This window comes from Acinonyx jubatus, chromosome B4 (genome assembly GCF_027475565.1).
Source record: "Acinonyx jubatus isolate Ajub_Pintada_27869175 chromosome B4, VMU_Ajub_asm_v1.0, whole genome shotgun sequence".
Lineage (NCBI taxonomy): Eukaryota > Metazoa > Chordata > Mammalia > Carnivora > Felidae > Acinonyx > Acinonyx jubatus.
In genome coordinates this window covers 129,470,505-129,489,731 of record NC_069387.1, presented here as the reverse complement: position 1 = coordinate 129,489,731, position 19,227 = coordinate 129,470,505, and the positions used below count along the sequence as shown (strand labels likewise).

At 59.9% G+C, this 19,227-nt stretch overlaps 2 protein-coding genes across 6 annotated transcripts in view; one reads left to right on the top strand and one right to left on the bottom strand.

Moving 5' to 3' along the window:
* The window catches only part of TMEM184B (transmembrane protein 184B), a 48,043-nt gene extending 43,656 nt beyond the window's left edge, over positions 1 to 4,387 (top strand). For 2 of the 3 annotated variants that reach the window (XM_053226785.1, XM_053226786.1), the window contains exons 9-10: positions 1,573 to 1,593; positions 2,450 to 4,387. In XM_053226785.1, the coding sequence (XP_053082760.1) occupies positions 1,573 to 1,593; positions 2,450 to 2,691 (263 nt within the window). In that variant the 3' untranslated portion in view covers positions 2,692 to 4,387. The remainder of the gene's footprint in view (positions 1 to 1,572; positions 1,594 to 2,449) is intronic. The other variant, XM_053226787.1, reaches the window with a different exon arrangement.
* A 2,115-nt stretch (positions 4,388 to 6,502) lies between these two features.
* On the bottom strand, positions 6,503 to 17,758 carry MAFF (MAF bZIP transcription factor F). 3 transcript variants are annotated; one of them, XM_027070755.2, is made up of 4 exons: positions 16,796 to 17,029; positions 11,438 to 11,679; positions 8,518 to 8,583; positions 6,503 to 8,256 (listed from the first exon to the last, which is right to left on the bottom strand). In XM_027070755.2, the coding sequence occupies exons 3-4, from the start codon at positions 8,551 to 8,553 to the stop codon at positions 7,804 to 7,806; spliced, it is 489 nt and encodes a 162-aa protein (XP_026926556.1). In that variant the 5' UTR covers positions 8,554 to 8,583; positions 11,438 to 11,679; positions 16,796 to 17,029; the 3' UTR covers positions 6,503 to 7,803. The 3 variants fall into 3 exon arrangements, with proteins under 3 accessions (XP_026926556.1, XP_026926554.1, XP_026926553.1); XM_027070753.2 differs by lacking the exons at positions 11,438 to 11,679; positions 16,796 to 17,029 and adding an exon at positions 17,673 to 17,758; XM_027070752.2 differs by lacking the exon at positions 11,438 to 11,679 and having other exon boundaries at positions 16,796 to 17,028.
* Between the last annotated feature and the right edge of the window lie 1,469 nt (positions 17,759 to 19,227).

Sequence of the window (19,227 nt, the reverse complement as noted above, 5' to 3'; positions counted from 1 at the left end):
GCTGGAGACCCACCTGTCTCTTGCAGCAGGCCTGGAGTATGGAGACCCCCGAGATGCTACAGCACAATATCCCCACGGGAAGGCCAGGGTGGAGACCCTAGAATAGACAAGTTCCTTGGGGTTCCTCACGCCAAACGCGGCTTTGCGTTCTGTGCTGTAATTGCCTCCTCTCTAAAGTTCTTTTTAGCCCGGTTTACTTCTAAGAAACACACTCAGATGGTAATCGATTTTAACAGCTTTCTTTTTACACCTGCCCATCTTCCTCTTTGTGAGAAGAGGTTGGCACCCGCCGTTGTACATTAGAATGCCCCGGAGACCCTTTCAGAATCCCATGTGTGAGCCCACCCTCCGAGATCCTGCGATAATAAGTGGTCTGGGCCTGGCGGTAGGGGGTGCTTCCCAAGCTCCCTGGGGCCTGGGGTCAGGGGACCTGCCTCTGGCTGCCGCTGGGCGGAGGGGGGATGGCCAAGGCGGGTGGGAAGAGGAGGCCGGGCTCGCCTGAAATGACTTCTGCGGGTCTGGGGAGGGGAAGCTCCTGGTCTAACACGTCCACCCGGAGGTTGGGCTGCTGGGCGGCTCCCTTCCATGTGCTGGAGGAGAGAACCCCACTTCCCCAGGCCTAGCGCCCAGGCCCACCACAGGCCCCGGGAGTGGGGGTGGGGAGGGCGGCAGCAGAGCCCCTCGGCCCCCTCCCCTTCTTCCTGGCTGGAGAGAGACCCGCTAGATGCCTGTGGACTGAACCGCACACCGGGTCGCTCAACTCTTATGCGCCCGACCGTGTTCTCCCAGCACGCTTGCCGGTCGAGGGCTGTAGGCACCCCTGCTCGGTGCCAGGCGCTGTGCTGGCTATGCCCCACTGCTGCCAGCTGGTGTCCCACCCGCTTCCCACTGGGCCCCCCACCCTCCCAGTGTTGAGAGCGATGTCCCTTGGACTTGGTCCCGAAAGAGCCTGTGCCCTTAGGAAAGTCAGCATTGTGCCTGGACCCTGGGGCCATAGCAGAGAACCCTTTCTGGACCCTTGAGGTTTAAAAAGGCCCACGTGGTGGCTCTGCCGTGGCCCTCTTCCCACCCACTGCTCCCAGACATCCACCCCAGCGAAAAGGAGCGTGGCTAGAAATCCGGCTCTAGCAAAGACCCCAGGCCAGCCCTACCGGGGAAAGGCAGGACCCCACCTCTGTGCTGGGCCCGGGCCTGTTGCCCACACGCTAACCCCTCAGCCCTCCAATCAGGCTTGGGTCCAAAGCCACCTCGACTGCGGGCTCTGCACAAGTAAGCACCCCCCCCACCCCCCGCCACCCCCCACCGGAAGTGTGAGCCCTGTGGGAGGAGTCATCCCTGGGAGACATGCCCTGCCAGGTGCCAGGCTCCGGGGGGCAGCCGGGGCTGCCCGGGTGCTAGGTGGGGCCTGGCGGGGAGGCGGGAAGGGCGCATGGTTCGGTGTGCCGGCCTCGGTGGTGGGCAGACGGTGTGACTCAGCCGTGTCTCTTGTCTTCTCTATTTCTCTGGCTTCTCTCCCCCTCCCCTCCCCTCCCCTCTCCGCCCTGCTTTTGCCCCGGGTTTGGCCGCGGGCAGTACCAACATACGGCCCTTACGGTAGGTTCTGCTCTCGGTCTACGCGTCTGTCCCGCACGTCAGTCCTGGTCACTGTCACCAGCATGCCTCTCCCCCTAGCCCCTTCTCTGTGTCCCTGTCTCCCCGACAGGCACCCCCCCGGGCAGCATTGCTCAGAGCACCTGCCTGCCAAGGGCTGCGCTCTGTAGAGTTTGCCTGCTTCCACTCTGGTCTCTCATTGTTCCGGAATGTGCCCTGCCGGGTTCCGGGGGCTTGCGAATGGGAAATCTATGGCCGAGAACATGAAGGTGGAAAGAGCATGCCAAATTGAATTTGGAGACCCGGGCTTATCCCTTACCTCTAGGTTTTATGGCCTGGGCCAGTTCTCCCCCCTTAACCCACGGGGACCGTTCATTAGAGAGGGAGTCGGGAGGAAGCACGTCAGGGCTGGCGGCTTCCGCCCTCTCGGAGGGGAGCCGGTGAAGACTTCCGTCAGCCCCTCTGTGGGCCCGGGCCCCTGGCCGCCTGCCCTGACAGAGCTGGTCAGGCAGACTCCGGTGCCCGTCCCAGAGTGGAGCTGGGCCCCTCCCCCAGCACGCCGGCCTCCCGGGGGCACGCCAGGCTCCTCGTCTGCCGGATGCCATTCTCCACCCTGGGTCCTTTCCCACCAGCCGGGCTCACGAGCCTCCGGTGGCCGCTTAGCTCGGCGCCCACTCTGTGCCCTGGCCGGAGAGCCGTTCCTTTGCCTGTGCCTCCTTGTGTCCGGGACCCCGTTCTCTGCTGCAGGAGGGGGCGGGTTGGGTGACAGAGCCTTGGGGGGGGGGTGGGGCAGTCCCCGGACCAGGGGCCTCCTGCTGCCCCAGCCCCTCACCCCTGCCTCTGGGCTCCCACCCTGCAGGCCGCTGCGCCCCCATGAAGAGCATCTCTAGCAGCCTCAAGGAGACCATGAACCCGCACGACATCGTGCAGGACGCCATCCACAACTTCTCGCCGGCCTACCAGCAGTACACCCAGCAGTCCACCCTGGAGCCCGGGCCCGCCTGGCGCGGCGGCGCCCACGGCCTCTCGCGCTCCCACAGCCTCAGTGGCGCCCGCGACAACGAGAAGACTCTCCTGCTTAGCTCTGACGACGAGTTCTAGGCGCGGCTGCTGGTGGAGAGGACTGGCGCCTCGGCTCAGGGCAGGCTGTGCTCCCCTCCGGCCTCACGCCCGGGCCGGGAGGCAGGCTGGCACAGCTTTGGCGTCGCCCGTTAATTTATTGGACCAGAAACACTCACGTGTCGCTTCCAAAAGAACAGCCAGAAGCCGTCTGCCCAGGGGACAGCCCGGGCTCACGACGAGCCTTCAGAAATATTTATACAAGGCCACCCCCGCGCTGCTGGGCGAGGGACAGAGGATGCGAGGAGCGACTCCCGTGCCCCCGTGGCTCGTCCTGCCATGTGGCCATGGTGGACCGGCGGCCGCAGCCCTCTCAGCCCCGACGCGGGTCACGCGCTCCCCCGCGAGACTTCCAGCCCTGCCCCCAACACCGTGCAATACTCTGACCTGGGCTCTTTCCTGCCTGCTCCCTCCCCTGTGCCCTCTGTCCTTGCTAGATTAGCCTCACCTCGGGCAGGAGGGGGAGGAGGGAACCCAGATGCTCCCGGTGGCCTCTCCTGACCCAGGGCCTGCCTGGCGTGCTGCAAGGACCAGAGCGACACCAAGAGCCACATGGCCCACGTCAGAAGGGCGCTCAGGTGCATCTGGGCCCCTCCTCTGTTGACGAGACCTCTCCAAGCAGGGGTCTCTGGGCCCCTGGGTGTCCTCTCCGTGGCGGCCCCTCCTGCCTGCCTCGTGCCCCTTCCTCCTGGCCTGCTGAGGGCAGCCAGCAGCCCAACTGCCCTAGCGCTTGGGGTCTGTCTTCTTGAGAGCCATTTTGGGCAGGGCCCTTGCTTCCCGGCTGCTCAAAGCGTCGGCGGCTCCCAACCCTCCTTCGCGGGCTGAGCAGTGAGAACCTCCACAGGGTCCTGGCCTCTCCCTAGGGCTTCTCCTTCCCACCTCAGGGGAAGGGTCTGAGTTTCCACATCTCAGACCAGCTTCTGGAGGAACACGGTCTTGTGGAAGGGAGGACGGAAGGATGGGGCATGCAGCAGGGAGTTGGGAAGTGGGAGTGGTAACCCCAGACTCCTCTTCCTGGCGCCGTATCCACACAGGGCCCGGTGTCCTGCCTCGGCTGGCCCCTCGGCCCATCTCTTCTGTGCCTTAGTCACATACGAAAGCTCCCCCTTCCTAGGCCCTCAGTCTGTCTGGCCGCAGACAGCCCCTGGGGGCGCCCTATCAAGCTACTGGCGCTCAGGATCCTGCAGTGCTGGGCCACGCACCCTCGGACACGGGCCTTAGGGGTGGCCAGGATCACCGGTCCCCTCCCCTCGCTCACCTCCAAGCCCATACACCTGGAGCCTCCTAGGGCCGGATCCCCCCCCCCGCCCCGCCAGGCAGGCAGGGCTTATGCCGGCCACTGTCTTTCTTCGGAAGAGCCTCTGGACAGATAACGATGTAACGATCGTACAGGCGGAGCCTTCTGTCCTTTGACACCCAGAGGGCGCTGGGGTTTGGGCTGTAACAGCCTGGAGAAGGTGACAGGGTGAGGAGGGCCCTGCCCTGTGGCACCAGAACTTCACCTGGAGTCTCTTCCTTTTCGTTCATTACTGGAATGAACTGTGCCAAGGGTCTGCTGGGGTGGGGGTGGGGGTGGGGTCCACGACAGCCGTCTTCCCAGGCTTCCTTTGGCCCTTGTGACCCAGCCGGCCCCCAGGTCACAGAGGCCTGCGTGCAAGGGTCCCGGAGGCCAGCTCTCGGGCCCTGTCTGGTGGGAAGGCAGCGAGTGGGAGCGGGCTGTCTGAGGAGAGTCTCCTCCCCCACTCCCACCTCTGCTTTCGCGAATCTGTTTCTCTGACTCTCCCTCCAGGCCAAACTCCCTGCCGACTCCCTGCCCCCTTGGTCTCTGCCCGCCCTGGCACTGGCCGGCTGGCATGGTCCGTGGGGCGACACGGAGGGGGACTCAGCGGCAAGGAGCTAGCGGCCCCCCCGGGGAGATGAGGGCCTAGGAATGCGGGCCCGCCCACTCCACCCCTCCTTCCTAGGATGCATAACCTACCTGTCTTTTTTGTTTTTGTTTTTGTTTTATTTTTTTCCCCCAATAGAGTAGCTCTTTGTACATAAAAGATACTTGAAAAATTAATTGTATGATGTATGAGAGGACAGAGTCCCCTAGTTTTGTATCTCGTGTATGACTGCCATGAGTTCCACCAGAAAGCCGCTCTATTTTGGTCTCTGACATTTTAAATGCGTGACAGAAGTGAGCAAATAAAGTGAGAGATCTATATATGAGATAATATAGATTGTATTGAAATCTCTTCTGCCTGTGGGTGAGGTTTTTTTTTCCCTTCGTCTTCCCGGCCTCCGTGTTCGTGCTTGGGGGTGGGCCGAGTGGTCGTGGGCAGGGGTATCCTAGGAGACGGGATGTGACGTGTAGGTAATGGGGGGAAAAAAAACCCACATTGCCAGAGGCTGACACTGGGGTCCGGGCTCCCACCGGACCAAGTGTCTCCTCCTCCTCCAGCCGGTGGGACACGGTGGCAGCTTTGGTCCCAAGGGGCCCCCCCTCCCCACCCCACAGGGCTGGTGCGTGCAGAAGCTCCCCCTTCTGTCAGCCAGCGAAGGGGGGACCCGAACGCTGGCAGCCCCATTCCTGCAGGTTCCCCCCAGGGGTTGAAGGGGTTTCCAGGGCACCTGTTCTTCCCAGGCTATCTTCCTGCCTCCCTGAGCCCACCCTCCACCGTGGGACCCTAGGTACCTCCCCCTCGGGGTAAGGAGGCCCGGGGCAGGGCCCGCTGGGCATTGGGCTACCAGGCCAGGTGCCTAGCCTCACGGGGCACCACCGGCCTTTGGGGAGGAGGAGCTGGCCTGCTGACAGGAGCACTCAGGAATGCGGCGTGGGTGGGGGGACTTCCCAGCCAGCCACTAACCTCCACTTGTCCGGCCCCTGGCTTCCTGCTGCCCTTTCGCAGGCCTGAGCTCGGCATCCCGGGGTCAGGGATCAGGATCGAGGGCCTCAACCTGAGAGGGGGAGAAAGGCCCGAGGTTGGAGCCAACCCATGTGGTTCGGCCCCTCCCCAACTTTCAAAGCGGGCAGCTTCCCCAGACGTGTCCTTCCCCGAGCCCAGCCCTGCCATCTGTGTGGACAGAAACCCTCCTCGCTGCAGCTGTCTGTGCCGCTGGAGACGTTTGCTCTGCATGTTCCAGCCTGCAGCCCCCTCGGGTGCCTTCGTCCTACCCGTGGGCAAACCCAGGCTGCAAGAAGCTAAGTAAGTCACCAAAGGTCACGCGGATTCAAACCCCGGTCTCCCTGACCCCTCCTCCTCAGGGTGACCCCGAAAGGCAGGTGGATTGGGTTGAAATCAATGACAGCGCGTTCGGAGCCCAAGATGAGACACAGGGTTGCCTTTTCGGCCTGCAGGCCGGGACTGAAGAAGCCACTTCTCTCTCGGCCCCCCTGTGCCTTCCGGAACATGGGGAAAATATTTTCTACTTGGCTGTAGAAAATCAGACCTCGGTGGGAAAGTGCTGGAAAGATTACTCTTAAATCCGGGAATTTTCCTCTGGGTGGGACTGTTTATTCACTGAAGGGATGCCAGGGAATTTAACCCTACATTTCATTGTCCTCCTGGTATTTTCTTCCCCTGGGAGGCTCCAGGCAACCAGACGGAAGAACCAAGCTTTTGGCATCCGCCTGCCCTCTGAGCTCCCGGTGCTAGTGAGCGAGCGAGGGCTGATGGCGCGGTTTCTTCACTTGCGAGTTGGAGCAGAGGGTCCCGGCTGGGGTTGAAAGCTGGACTCCAGCTTAGGCCCCTCATTCGGGACCTCTCCCACCACCCCCTCCCCCAAAAGACCGTAGCCCAGAGACGTACACTTCTCCGTGGAAAAAGAGAACTCGACTTTATTCAGAAAGTCTACAAAACACAGAAGGCGGATAAGTCGCTTACTGTAAGTCAGAAAATAAATAAATTCTAGGGGCCGGGCGAATTTGTTGCGTTTTTTTTTTTTTTTTAACATTTTTTGGTCGTTGCCATCCGGCTCTCCCTAAATATAAGATAAAATGTGATTCATTTGCAGATATAAAATATAAAGTCCAGCGCAGGGCCACACACCGCTTTTCCCAGGGACTGGGTGCTAGGTTTCTGGCTGGGGAGAATAACTTAGATTCGTGCAATAAATAAACAGCGGGGAGGGACAACCGTATTGTGGGGCGGGGGGGGGGGGGGGGAAGGGAGGCGCAGGGAGGGTTGGGGCTGGGGCTAGGCTTCCCAGGAGAGTGGCAATCAATGACAGTGGCCAGCCCCTAAGCCACGGTGGACATTCCCAGGGGGAGGGGTGGGACCCTTCCCTTCTCAGGACCCCCACCCCTGGCTGCAGGACTTGAGCATCTATCTTCCCACCTGCCACAGTGGGTGGTCGCCTCCTTGGTCCCCTTTCTCTTTGGCTGGCCAGCTCCTTCCATCTCTTCCATCTGTATCACCTTCTCTGGCCTTCTACTTCTCTTCCCCTAACTCACAGAGGCGGCTCCCGGGTCAGGGAGGCCCTTCCATCACCCTTTCCAGTCCGTGTCCACAAGCCCCCTGCCAACCCCCCGCGGGATCCCCTGGCTGGAATCTCGGGGCAGCAGTAAGAAAGCCTAGCTTTTCCAGCTCAACCACTAAGCACAGATGGCCTTGGGCACTGGCATGTCTGCTGGAGGACGGTGTCCCCATCTGTTAACTGACCTTCCCTTCTCAGCCCCGGGAGAGGACATAGTCCTAAATCCTGGGGGGGAGGCGGGGCTGTGGCACGATCTGAGCAAACAGTGTACACAATGAGGGGTGGCCCTCTTCTCCCCGACAGCCCTTCTCTAATCTGCTCTGTATTCCATCCTCCCAGTCCAAGAAGGCAGGACTCTCCGCCAAAAGAGACCCCAGGCGCCAACCCCACCCTACCATTCTCACCAAAGGTGCCCCACCCCAGGGCCACCTATTGGGTCCCGGTTATAGGGGCTACAACGAGGAAGACAGCAGGCTCGGGAGGGAACATGTGTTCACCACAAGAGCTGGTGGCTGCAGAGAAATGGCACCAAGGGACACAGACCACGCTTAGGCACTTTGGGAAGGAAGCGGGGGGGGGGGGGGGGGGGGTCGGAGGGGCGTGGCCTGGAATGGGCGTGGCCGGGCGGGGCGGGCACTAGGAGCAGGCGGCGGGGGCGGGGCCGGGGGCGGGGGCGGAGGCGGGGCCCGGGCCGGGGGCCGACTTGACGATGGTGATGACGCTGGCTGGCGCCACGAGCGCGGCCGGGCCGCGGGTGGCGGCCACCGAGCGCGCGAAGCCCTGCAGCGCCTCGCACTTGCCGCGCAGCGCGTCGAGCTCCAGGCGCATGGCCGCGTTCTCGCGCGCCAGCTTGTCCACCTCGCGCTCCAGCTCCGACTTCTGCTTCTGCAGCTCCTCCTTCTGGCACACGCGCTTCACGCGGCAGCTGGCCGCGTAGCCGCGGTTCTTGAGCGTGCGACGTCGCTGCTTGAGCCGCGTCACCTCCTCGGCCGAGAGCCCGCGCAGGTGCCGGTTCAGCTCGCGCACCGACAGCCCCATCAGGGCCTCGTCTGACAGGTGCGGCGTGTTCTCGCTCAGCTCACGCTTGATCTGGGGACAGCACGTGGAGCGCATGGGGAAACTGAGTGACCTGCTCGCCCCCTCCCCCACCCCCCCATCCACCTCCCTGGGCACACAGCCTGTGATCAGGCCTCTTGCTTTCCAGCCCACGGCCCTTCCCGGGGCCTCACGAACACCTGAAGCCTGCTGAGCCACCCTTGAGGATGCCAGTAACTGAAGAGGCAGTTGGGATGGGCCAGCCTAAGCCAGAAGCGAGGGGGAGAACAGGGACAACAGAGGCAGCATCCTCACCTTCAGGGCTTTGCTGGATAAGGGGTCCACAGACATGTTTGCAGAAGGTGCCCTCTGGGCTGAGACCTAGGAGAGAGAGAGGAGACCGAGGTTACTTTCTCCTCTACTTGGAATAAAACTCAGACTCACTGCCTCGGCATTCAAGGCCTCTGCTGTTATGGAAGTCCTGTCATACCACCTTTCTCTGTCCCAGGGGCCCATTCCAGCCTCAGGACCTTTGCACTTTCTGTTCTCTTTACTGTTCTCTTGCCTTTCATCTTCCCATACCAGCCATCCTTCCACATGGGGTCCAGATATGTCTATTTGATTCTTTTTAACTTCTCACTGAAGTATCACCTACATACACCAAAGCACCCAAAACATATGTGGGGCACCTGGCCGGCTCAGTCCGTAGAGTATGTGACTCTTGATCTCAGGGCAGTGATTTCGAGCCCCACGTTGGGTATGGAACTTACTTAAAAAATAATAATAAATAGGGGCGCCTGGGTGGCTCAGTCGGTTGAGCATCCGACTTGGGCTCAGGTCATGATCTCGCAGTTTGTGAGTTTGAGCCCCGCATCGGGCTCTGTGCTGACAGCTCGGAGCCTGGGGCCTGCTTCCGATTCTGTGTCTCCCTCTCTCTCTCTGCCCCTCCCCTGCTTGCACTCTGTTTCTCTCTCCAAAAGAAATAAACATTTAAAAATAATGAATAATATAAATAAACTTAAAAAAACCCCAAAACACCCAAAAAAAAACATAGTCCCCTCCTCCCTCTTCCGCAGCCCAAGCCTTCCTCACCAAAGTTTGTCTTGGAGAAGCTTCCTCTGCCCGGCAGCCGCGAGCACGAATTCAGCACCACCCTGGTCAGACAGGGCAGTCATACCTCAACGGAGGAGGGGCCCAGGGGCCTTCAGTGTATCCTCCATAGGCCTGAAACCTCCATGTTCCTTCGGCAACTATTTATTGAGCATCTACGGTATGCCAAACACTGACATGGGGGAGATATGGAGAATGCATTCTGGAGGCCAGTGCCCACGAAGGTGACGGTCTCCCCAAGCCCCCTTTTAAAACAGCAGTCCTCTCTGTCCCTGCACATCGGATCTTCTCCCCCATTCGTTGTTAGCCCGCACTTCCTCATCTGTTACCACCCACAGGGAGGCGGTGGGGGGGGGGGTAAGGAGCACAGAGGACAGGGCGGGAAGACGCCCTGTGACCTCAGATGCGGCACCCTGTCAATTCTCATTAGCAGTACCCAGTATGACCGCAGGGGCAAATGAGGGCAAGCCCTGGTTTCTCGAGCTTTCTGAGGGACACACCTCACAGCCTCAGCTTAGCCTCTGATACCTTCCCACGGGCCCCGAGAAACGCAAGTGCCGGGACCCGGGTGCCAGACCCACCTGGAGCTTTTTGATGGCGGTTCCACTCACTACCTCCGATTCTGGTAGATCGGGTAACTGTTCCGTGCCTCAGTTTCCCCCACAGAGTGTGTTAGGTCACTCATGTTACTTCTCCCTCGGGACCCTCCCGTGGCCCCCATCTCTCTTGGGAGTCAAAGTCAAAGTCATCACGATGGCCCACAAACCACTGCATGATGCGGCCCCAGCACACGCCTCTGACTTCAGCTTCTGCTTGGCTCCCCTTCCCTGGGGCTGCTCCAGCCACACCCTCCTCCTTGCTGTTCCTCAACAAACCACGCCCACTCCTCCCCAGGGCCTTTGCACTGCCTGTTCTCCTGGCCTGGTTTTCTCTTCCCCTAGATGGCCACAAGGCTTGCTTCCTCACCTTCGGGGCTCTTTTCAAATCTCATGTTCTCACTCCATTTAGAATTCTCAGCCCTGGATACACACACACACACACACACACACTCTCTCTCTCTCTCTCTCTCTCTCTCTCTCTCTCTCTCTCTCCATTTCCCTTTCCTGCCTCACGTTTCTTCATGGTACTTTCCACTATATGTAATTGTTATGACATCTATTGCACATATAGGTTCAGTGTCTGCCTCCCCATTGGAGCACGAGCTCCACGACAGCAGACATTCTGTCTTGCCCTCTGCCTGCGTGCCAGTGCCCAGGGCCTGGCACACAGCAGGTGCTCACGTATTCCTGCCGAACTACCGTTGGAACTCTCACTGTGACTCAGGCCGACGTGCAGAGAAGCCCCAGGCTTCTCTGGAGCCCCCCAGCAGCTCCTGGGGCCCATATAGCCAGGGGCTCTGGCACCCCGGAGGGAAGCAAGGAGTGGGACAGGAGGGGGAAGGTGGCACTTGAAGAGATCCCCTGAGAGGGGCAGCCACCGTGGCCGTTGGGCTGGGAGGGTCCTCAGAGCCACCCAGGCTCCTTGCGGTGTAGCTGAGTCCCAGAAAGTCCCAAGTAGGACCCTGGCCTTTCACCGACACTACCCTGAGACCCTCCCAAGCCACCCCTGCCAATCCTGCCCTTCAACACGGGCCTCTTAAATAGCCTTCCCGCCACACACACACCTGGGAAGGGCCTAGAATGCTTCTCTGCTGGCCTCCGCTCATCCTCTTCACAGCAACTGGAGGTTCTTTCCACCGGTGACTGTGACCACGTCACCACCCAGATGAAAACCTTCCATGGCCCCTTACTATCCCTGAACAGGGTCCAGGCCCACCTGTGTGGCACCTGAGGCCCGTCTGCCATCACTGCCCGCCCCCATCTGGCAGCTCAGCCACACGGAGTTTCTTTCACTTCCTCCCTCCCACACCGTATGGCCCCTGGGCAACCCCACGCCCCGTGACACGTCTCCCCCTGACTTTATCTGGCAGACTCCCGCTCATCCTTCTGCCCTGGGCCCAGACAACTCCTCCTCCAGGAAGCCCTCCCTGATCCGTAGAATGTCACGGGTGCCGCCCACCCTCGCACATCCCTCCCCCCCCCCCCCACCCATCTTGTGATCGTCTATTTCCTCGTTGTCTCCCCACCTGACAGGGAGCTCTGCGGCAGAAACGGGGCCGGAGCAGTTCTGGGTGCCGAGGCCACCAGCCCCGGGCCCGGCAGGGAGCAGGCGCTGGTGAGACGTGGGTGGGTGGTCTGACACCACGACCCGGCTTGTCAGTGTCCGAAGCGAATGCCAAGCCCGAGCCTAGCTGAACACTGTCCAGGAGAAAACCTCCCTGTGCCCGTCTCCAACTCTTCCTCCGTTCTACCTGCCGCCTTCTTCTGCCTGGCAAGAATAGAACACAGAGGCTAGGGAGACGGGAAGGGAGCAGAAGGGATTCTGCCCTCACGATGCTGGGCCCCCAGGTGGGCTATGGGAAGGAAGGAGCACTGGATGGAGTCGAGCCTGGGTTTGAGTCCCATCTGTCTTCTCCGGGTTGTGTGGCCTCGGGCAAGGCACTGCACCTCTCTGGGCCCCCACTTTTCCTACTGTGGGATCAGAACGATACCCGCCGAGCAGGGTTTTGGAGGAACCAAGTGGTATAGAATGCAGAGGTCAGTGAGCACCTGGGGGTCATTAGAATCGCTGAGTCCGTCCAGGAGGGGTCAGGCTGGTAGCCCGCACTGGGACCTTGCTTTGACTCAGGGTCCCCAGGCCGGCTGGGGTCACACGGGAAAGGCCCTGGGAGAGCATCCAGCCCTGCATCCTCACCCACGGGGAGGTGGAGACCCACGGAGGGGCATCTCTTGCCTGAAGTCACACGGCAGGTGAGTGGCTGCCTCCCCCTCAAGTTGGCGGGGGTTGGGGGGGGTGGATTCTGAACACGTGTAAAGGACCCAGAGCTGGATCCGGACCCCTTTCATACCAGCATCAGCCTGGTCCTCCTGACGGCTCTGTGAGGTAATGCCCAGAGAGGTCAATAGGGTAGTCCAGGGTCACCCACAGAGAGACCTGATAGGAAAGGTGAAGCAGGTTAACTGAGAGCCCATTGGGTGCTAGGTGCTGAGCCCTGGGTGCTGCGGCTGATGCAGAACCTCGGAAGCACGGCCTGACCCACAGACAAGAAGGGAATCTCTGGGCCTTGGTTTCTTCACTTGTAGAGTGGGGACAACCATAACAGTCTAAGCATGTAAGATACAAGAGACTTAGACAAGGTCAGGAGCTGCAAATGGCTGGCTTACCTCCCCATCGCCCCCACCCCCTCCACTCTCTCTGCAGGCATCACTAATCAATCACAGCACTGTTCCCCCACTGAGCTTGGGAGGGGGGGGGGCGCCTGGGTGGCTCAGTCGGTTGAGCGTCCGACTTTGGCTCAGGTCATGATCTCGTGGTTCGTGAGTTCGAGCCCCGCGTCGGGCTCTGTGCTCACAGCTGAGAACCTGGAGCCTGCTTCAGATTCTGTGTCTCCCTCTCTCTGACCCTCCCCTGCTTGCACTCTGTCTCTCTTTCTCTCAAAAAAAAAAAAATAATAATAATAATAACAAATAAACATTTTTAAAAATTAAAAAAAAAAAGACAGCCTCAGAATCCTTCTCAACACAGGGCGACTGGGTGGCTCAGTTGGTTAAGCGACTGACTTCGGCTCAGGTCATCATCTTTCACTTTGTGAGTTCGAGCCCCACGTCGGGCTCTGTGCTGACAGCTCAGAGCCTGGAGCCTGCTTCAGATTCTATGTCTCCCCCTCTGTCTACCCCTCCCCTGCTCATGCTCTGTGTCTCTCTGTCTCCCAATAATAAATAAGTGTTTAAAAAAATTAAAAAAAAAAAAAAAAGAATCCTTCTCAACACAACACACGCCCAAGAGGCGGAAACTGTTGGCCATCTGCTATTCTATAGAACGGCTGAAGTTCCCATCCACTCAGCTGACTGGGATTCTAAATACTTTCAGTTTCTAGGGACACTGTGAACCTGTTCTTCCCTCTTCTCTTCCTCCTTCTCCTGCTCTAGCCTCAGCCCCTTCAAGCAAATCCTGGATGTCAGCAGAGGCACCTTTGTTTGCCCAGGAATGTCCCGGCTCAGCAAAGTCAGGTCATCACAGAGGGAGAGTCACAAGAAGGGGGAACTGTCTGATAACCTCAGGCTTTCACTCTCCAAGCCCAGGCCAGGGGTCGCAGGGCTCTAAGCCAAGGGGCGTGGGTCCTCCCCCAGGCTGCCTCTGCCAGTCTGGGGGCCCCTGGGCCAGAGACAGCAGCAGGTCCAACCAGCTCTGTAACTGAGGCAACCAAGCGACTGTTTGATGGCAGTGATGGGCTGGGACCCAGGGGTCCCGATTCCCAGGACCCCCAGCTCGGGGCCCTTTCTTCAGTGCCGGCCACCACATCTCCCCCCACCTCCTCAGTTTCTCCTCTTCTTCCCTCGGAGGCCAGCAGAGTTGACCTCCAGGGTCTGCAGGTTCCCCACATTCTTTGGGAGGCATGAGAATGAGTTTACGCTCGGGGATTGATTGACAGCTGCCTCGCCCAGTCAGCAGCTGCCAACCCTGCTGCACCCGCCCCCCTCCCGGGCCCCCTAGTCCACTCCAGAGACATCCTGCAGACGGCCCACCCACTGGCATGGGCTCCTCTCTGGCTGCTGAGCCATTCTGCTTCCTCTGTGAGGACAGAGGGAAAAAATGTGTTTTCCTGGGCCTTGGCCGCCAGCGCTGGTTGGAGCCTCCTCCCTGCTGGAAGCCGAGCAAAGCTGGGAGAGCCCAGCACCCCATGGAAGCAGGGCCCTTGCATTCTAGCTCCCGTTCTGCCACCCCGTCACGCTCACCAATGTGACTTCAAATCCGTCCCTCCCCTCTCTCTCTGGGCCTCAGTTTCCCAACATGCCGAACTTCCCCCAAGCCCAATGTACCTCCCAGCACTGATGATTTGGGAGTCTTATAGAGTGTCAGATTCTGGTCCAGAATGGAGCTCCAAAACCACCAGCAGAGTGGACGCCCTGGGAAAGGAAATCAGTGAAGGCTCCCTGGAGGCAGGGGCATGAGAACACAAGCTCGGAGACCATCGGCCTTGACCATCCCTCTGCTCCACCTGCACAGCCAGGGACCACTTCCCCTTTCAGCTGAACCAGGACTGCAGCTGCCTCCTCGCTGGCTTCCAGTCTGGGCTGCCTCCATGGCCGGCCCTGCCATCTGTCCCGCACCGAGTGCTGCCCGAGGGTCTGCTCACTTTTGAGAGGCTGCTTCAAGAACCCTATAGCCCACTCGGGCTCCCTGCTTCACTGGAAGTTTCCCAGGCCTTGTTTTCCAAGTGCTGTGGAGTTCTTTCGGGACACGGGCCTAGTGTTCATTCCTTCATTCAATCAGCAACCGTCCAAAAAGCACCTACTCTGTGCCAGGCTCGGTGCTGGGTCCCGAAGGCCCAAAGATGAATCACAGTCCCTGCCTTTAAGGGCCTCGTAGATGACCATCACGCCATCTGAGAACCCAGCTCACTGGTCACCTCCTCGGGGAAGCCTCCCTTGATTGCCCTGGCTAAGTCGGAGCACTGTTTATATGCTTTCAAATCACAGTGCCTTCTGCCCCGGACTACCCATCTCAGCCGTGGTTCTGCATGGAGTTTGATAGCTCTTCCTTCAACTTTGGCTCCCCCTCCTCGATTGGAAGCTCCAAAGGGATCTGATTTGCTCACCATCTCATCCCCAGCATCTGGCCCATGACAGGCTCCATCGCTGGGCGGTGCCTGGTTCCTGTGCTCCTGGCTACCCTATACTCCTGGACATCCCTGGGTCCAGCCTGGGGCTGTTGGATCTTCTTTTTCTCCCATAGGCTGCATGTGGAGGCTGCCACACCCCACCCCACCCCACCCCACCCCCTTCTACACCCATCATGCCACCCTGCATGTTGCCTAGTCCCTGCTGCACATGGAGATACTGAAGTTCTGGGCTGTGGAAGCAGGGCTCACCAGGACTCAAAGATTCAAGGTTAAAAGTTCGTCCGGTTCCTCACCCCCTCAAGCTCAATCACTGCCCCCCCCACCCCCACCCCGCAGATGATTCTGAAGCCCTGTGGTGGGAGGGGGAGGGCAGAATAGGGCCAAGGACTCCCTAGACCCCATCCCGTTCCACGAGGCTGGTGCGGACAGGGGTTGAGTTCCGGGCCCCACCCCTCATACGTTGCTCAGGACCAAGATCACCTGTTCCACTGCCTGTTGACCATGCCTAGCCCAGGGTGAGGACTCTGGGTCCTAGGCCTGGCCCAGGCCCTCAACTAGCTCCTCAGGTCCAGCCATCCACAGGTCTGACTAATCCCACCTGGGAACTGAAACCACCAGGAGAGCAGAAACCAGCTCCACCCCATTCTCCCGGTCTCACCCTCCCCAACCCAGCAGGTACAACCTCCAGAACCAGGACCAGCCAGAGGAGCCACCAAAGAGAGGAAGCCACGGATTCCTTCCTACTTCCCAGCTTTGTGGTGGGTTTTCAGGCCCTTCCTGTTCCTCCCGAGAGGGAGGGGATGAGCAACCCCGGGGAGATGAAGGAGAGTCCCTAGGGTCTGCCTTCCTGGGGCAGCTGGAAAACCTGGGGACAAGGACAGAGGCATCAGGGTGCTGGGGCGGGGGAGGGGTGGCCCACTCATCTCACCCCCAGCCCAGCCGGATGGGGCCTTTGATACTTTGCCCCACCCTAGGGCTGCAGGCGCCGGCTCTGGGCGGGGGACAAACACCGCAGTCACATGGCCGTGTCCCTGGGAAACTCCGGGGACAGCCAGGGCCTGGCGGAGGTCTGGACGAAAGGGGACAGCCGGAGGGAGAATTCCCGTACCCCCGTGTGACCTTGGAACTGGCCACTTCCCTCGGTCGGGTCCTTATTCCACATTTATTCATGCGGGCGCACTCTCTCCAAGGCACACACAGGCCCCGGGGTCTTCACCCCCCTGGGAGCGCGCGCGGCGGACACACCACACACACACACACACACACACACACACACACACACACACGCACACACGCACGCACCGGGCAGGATACGCGGGACACTGGCCCGGGAACACATACGCACGCCCGCCTTCGGACGTAAACAAACCGCGCACGCACTGCTCGCGGGCACCGGTCCAGGGACTGTTCTCACCGAGTCACGTACGTGCACACACCGCCCCCGGTCCCGCCTGGGCGGACGCTGACGCTCGTCGGCCTGCGCTGCCCCTTCCTGCCCCGCTCGGCCGCCTCCCCGCGCGCTCCCCCAGAAGGGGCCCGTCACCACCGCACCCCGCCAAGCTCGCCTGGGCCCCGTCTCCGAGCTCCCGGACCTCTGGCCCCCGCTCCCACCCCCACCCGCCAGCCGTCCGGGCGAAGGACACACCAAAGCGCCGACGGAGCGGGGCCCCGGCGCCCCGCCCCGGGCACGTTCCCGGGCACGGAGACCCTGCCGCCTCGGGTTTCGCGCGCCCGTCCCCGTCTCGGACCCGCGTCCCTCACCCGCGTCCGCTTCGCCTGGCGCCCCGTGCACGCGCGGCTGCCGCTGCCGTCCCGGCGTTGCTGTCTCGGCCCGCGCCCTCCTCCTGTCCGATCCCCCTCCGGTCCCGACCGCCGGTCGCTCCGAGCCGGGCTCCCGAGAGCGCAGCGCCGAGTTTTGTTGTGGGGCGGGCGGCGCGGGGGGCGGCGCGGAGTTGTAAGGCGAGCTTCCCGGAATTACTCACTCACAGGATTCCTTTCATTCATAAAAACCCAGTCATGCGGTGACGTCACCGCCTGGCGGCCCCTACGGCCCCGGAGCGGCCTCCCGGCTCTGGGCCCCGCCCCCAGGCGGCCCCGCCCCGATCGGGCCCCGCCCACACAAGGCCTGATCTCCGCGCCTCCGCGCGGCGGGCGTTCTCAACCCCAGTCAGAGGCGGCTGGGTGCGTTCACGTGATACCTCGCGAGACCCGCGTGGGCGGAGGTGTCATTTGTCTCGTTTTGGCAGTCGACGGCCCCGTACCTCTTCTCCTTTCACCCTACACCCTCTGCCTTGATCTCATCCAGTCCCGTGGTTTTAAATGCCATCCATATGCCCAGGATCCGCAAAGAGCTTCTCCAAAGAGTTCGAGACTGCCCACTCTGCGCCTCCACCCGGGTGCCAGAGGAGGACGGCAAAAATCCAATTCCTGACCACCAACACTACGTCAGCTCCCCCACACCCCCAGACTCCCCGATTTCAGTTGTTCCAGCCCGATTCTAGGAGCTTTGCTCCATTCCTCTTTCTCCCTTCCTCCCCACCAGTCAGGCTGGCTCTCTCTCCCTCCAACGCCGCCCTGCATCTGACCACTCTACTCCATCCGCCGTCCCCCCCACCTGGTCCAGGCACCCTCAACTTACCTCGACAATGACAGCAAGCTTCCTGATGGCCTCCCCACTTTGCTCCCAACGGCTTTCTTCACGCACCAAAGTTCTTAAAACAAGGATCAGATTGTTTCACACACTTCCTGCTCTCTGGCTTAATTCCCTCAACGGCTTCCGTTTGCGTTTGAAATATAAACTGTACTCCTCCTTTTGGTCTATAGGGCCCTAAGCCACCTGACCTCTACCCAATTCTGCAGCCTCCCCTCCTTCCACGCTCCCCTCACCCACTATTCTTCAGTCACACTGCCCTTCTTACTGTTTTTCAAACACGCCTAGCACGTTCCTACCACAGGTCCTTTGCACAAGCTGTTTCCTCGTCCGTTCGCTGCCAGGCTCTTTCTTATCTCTCAGGTCGGCTTAGATGTCACTGTCTCAGAGAGGCCTTTCCTGACTGCCCTAGCTAAAAGAGCCCCCACTTCTGAAATAGGTTTTTATATTACCTTAATATCTCCTATAAGGTGTTACCTTGCTTATATAGTTGCTCACTATTTAATGTCTGTCTCCCCAACCAGAATGTAAGTTTCTCGTCTACCTTGTTCATCACTGCATGTCCTGAGCCTAGAACAGTGCTCATCACATAGTGAGCTCTCAACAAACATATATTGAGGACATATATGAGTGGAGGCTCAGAGAGAGAAAGTGACTTTCCAAAGTCACCTAGCTAGGAAGTACCAGAACTGGAATTTGAACCCAGACCTGATTGATTCCTGGTCCAGATGTTTGGCACTATACCCAAATAAGTGGGTCCCAGTATAAACGGGAGGGATGTATTCAGTGCCTGGAGCTCCACTCAAAAGGGGCAGTTTGGGGGGCACCTGGATGGTTCAGTTGGTTAAGCATCTGACTCTGGATATCGGGTCAGGTCATGATCTCACGGTTCTTGGGATCAAGCCCTGCACTGGGCTCCAGAATGAGAGAGCCCTTGTTATGCCTTCCCGCCTCTGGGTCCAGGTCCATCTGGGATGGGGACAACTATCTCTCACTTCCTGAAAGCCTTGGGTTTCCTATGCAGATTGGCCCACTAGCTTCCCAAGTGACCAAATGTTGTGGCGAATTTGACTTGACGCTTAAAGAACCACACCCCCCAGCAGATTGCCCACTTGCCCTACATTTACACGGCTCACAGAGCCCCTCATGTTACCCCTGGGGTACAAAAGTTCTTGATTTTACAAACTGCGCCATTGTGGCTGGCGGACTTTCTCTCTCCCCACCTCCATTTTCTAAGAGCATCTCAAGAGCTGAGGCCATAGTAGTGAATGAACTAGTGAATGAATCCCCGGTGGCCTGCACGACACCCCTGGACACCATGCTCCCTGAAGCCTTTGCTCCCATTCCCAGCCTGCCCTCGTCAGGGAGTCAGCACGTCAGTGCCCACACAGCAGAGACTGCTTCCCCGAAGACATGGTTCCCTTTCTGGTCAAGGTCGAGTGACAATGTCATTTTTTATTTTTTATTATTTTTTTGCTAATTTTTTTTAATGCTTACTTGTTTTTGAGAGAAAGAACATGAGCGGGGGAGGGGCAGGAAGAGA

Coding starts and splice junctions, on each gene's coding strand:
- MAFF (XM_027070753.2), bottom strand. CDS start 8,553: ATGTCTGTGGACCCCTTATCCAGCAAAGCCCTGAAG. Junction 8,257..8,517: donor TATCCAGCAAAGCCCTGAAG/GTGAGGATGCTG, acceptor TGCTGTCCCCAG/ATCAAGCGTGAGCTGAGCGA.